The sequence below is a fragment of the Dendroctonus ponderosae genome, unplaced genomic scaffold (genome assembly GCF_020466585.1).
Source record: "Dendroctonus ponderosae isolate FM_Combo_2020 unplaced genomic scaffold, Dpon_F_20191213v2 Dpon_F_20191213_2, whole genome shotgun sequence".
Lineage (NCBI taxonomy): Eukaryota > Metazoa > Arthropoda > Insecta > Coleoptera > Curculionidae > Dendroctonus > Dendroctonus ponderosae.
The window spans coordinates 17,335,657-17,337,357 of NW_026018165.1; the positions used below are offsets into that span (position 1 = coordinate 17,335,657).

The 1,701-nt window shown below is 38.8% G+C and overlaps 1 protein-coding gene across 1 annotated transcript; it reads left to right on the forward strand.

The window, feature by feature from the left end:
- The first annotated feature begins 824 nt into the window (after positions 1–824).
- Positions 825–1,468, forward strand: LOC109536603. The gene is made up of 2 exons (XM_019902889.2): positions 825–978; positions 1,029–1,468. Exons 1-2 carry the CDS (start codon positions 936–938, stop codon positions 1,412–1,414), a joined length of 429 nt encoding a protein of 142 aa, XP_019758448.2. The 5' UTR covers positions 825–935; the 3' UTR covers positions 1,415–1,468.
- The last annotated feature ends 233 nt before the right edge of the window (positions 1,469–1,701 follow it).

A 1,701-nucleotide genomic window follows, 5' to 3' on the forward strand; every position in this document is an offset into this window, starting at 1 on the left:
GAAGAATTTTTCACCGGCAGACTCTCCAACAATTTTTCCGCTACTGATATTATGCCTCTTCTTGAAACGCTCTTCCCAACTTTTAGAACAAGCAAGCTCTTTGTTTTTGATTTTACTCCCCATTTCAGTAGCACTTTCTTGCAAAACACCGCCACTTATGGGAACGTTTTATTGTCTTTTTTGAGTACACCGGGTTCATTATAAGCGGACTTTACTGTATATATATATATACTGTCAAATAAAAAGGAAAACAAACAATATTAATATCTTGAATTTTATTATTTCGCATTCACCAATCAATCAATATCAACAACAACAACAACGCTATTACCTAACTGAAATCCTTAAATTTCCCCATTTTTCCTACATTAGCGGGAAATTTGCGTACATGTGGCAATGATGCACACAAAAAGCCTTCGAAGCGCTCGAATTGTAGATCGCGAGGAACCGGGTTCGAACCCCATACACCACAATTAATTTACTGCAAAAATATTACGTCATCTTTTTGACAACAGCAACAAAAAGAGACAGAACACACACCGGCCAATTAGAACGCTACTTCCTGTTCTAACTCCGCCCACAATCACACTTGCCTTAGGCTCCTCCTACTTTTTCTAACGACCGGAAATGCCTTTGATTTACATGGCATTTACATTTACGTCACATATTTGCTCATTTATACTCTACTGCTTAAAATCTGCCGAAAATGTCTACCATTAATTGCCACCAAATACCATCAACTTCGCTCAAAAGTTATTTAAAAAGCTTTTCGACGCGCATTTATTTTTTTTTAATATTGCTTAACTACTCTGGTACAGATTTTATTAACCGTAAACTGATGAATACATTTCTAAGCCAGTGTTACTTACTACTCATTAAAGCAGCACAGGCAGGGTACAAAACACAACCCATCAAAAAAGCTGCGATAATCTGAAATGCTTCTATTCCAGTGCTGTGTTTTCGCCATATTGTGCTCTGGTAAGTCGCTTTTTAGGTTGAACTGTTCGAAAAAATAGGCGGCTGTTCAGTTTCAGCTCACATAAGCCCTAAACTCAACGAGTACAAAGTAAAGAAAATCGACGTTTCGGACGCATCATGCAAATACGTAATTAGCGAACTGGTCGGCATCGATCGGAAACTCTTCAACATATCCTCGTTCTTCCCGTGGCTGCAAAAAATCGCCGATAACTACAAAAATCCCGCAAAAATCTACCGCAAGAAACGGGACATGGCCTTCTTAGTCGATATGCTCAACTCGGGCGCAGTTAATGCGATTCTGGATAGCCTGGGGAGGATCCTCAAAATGGCATCGCCCTGTTTGAGTTATTCGAGGGACTATTTGAAGTTTTGGGTCCATGATGTATCGGGAAGAATCATCAAGGACCAGTGGAACCGCTTTTTCGAGTTGGAATAATGCAGGCAGAATGTGAATAGTGAATATATGCGAATAAAGTTCATTTAAAAATGAGAGGATTTTTGTTTTTGCGCAGTTTATGGGGCCTGAAACTGCTCAAATGTGGGTTTCGTTTATTTAATTTGAAGTTACAAACAGCAGCCAGTGTGCCTTTTTTTATTGCATTCCATAAACATTGCGTTTTCCTTTTGAACTGGGTTTTGGAAAGTGAAGTATCGATCAGGAAATGATGGCAGTTTTCTCAAAAAATGCTTGAATTCAAGAAGTTTTACGTTTGCGTGGTTTTT

Bases quoted from the DNA above. Each gene is read 5' to 3' on its own strand.
- LOC109536603 (XM_019902889.2), top strand. From the start codon at position 936: ATGCTTCTATTCCAGTGCTGTGTTTTCGCCATATTGTGCTCTG. The intron at 979-1,028 runs GTAAGTCGCTTT...GCGGCTGTTCAG, and splicing joins TTTCGCCATATTGTGCTCTG to TTTCAGCTCACATAAGCCCT.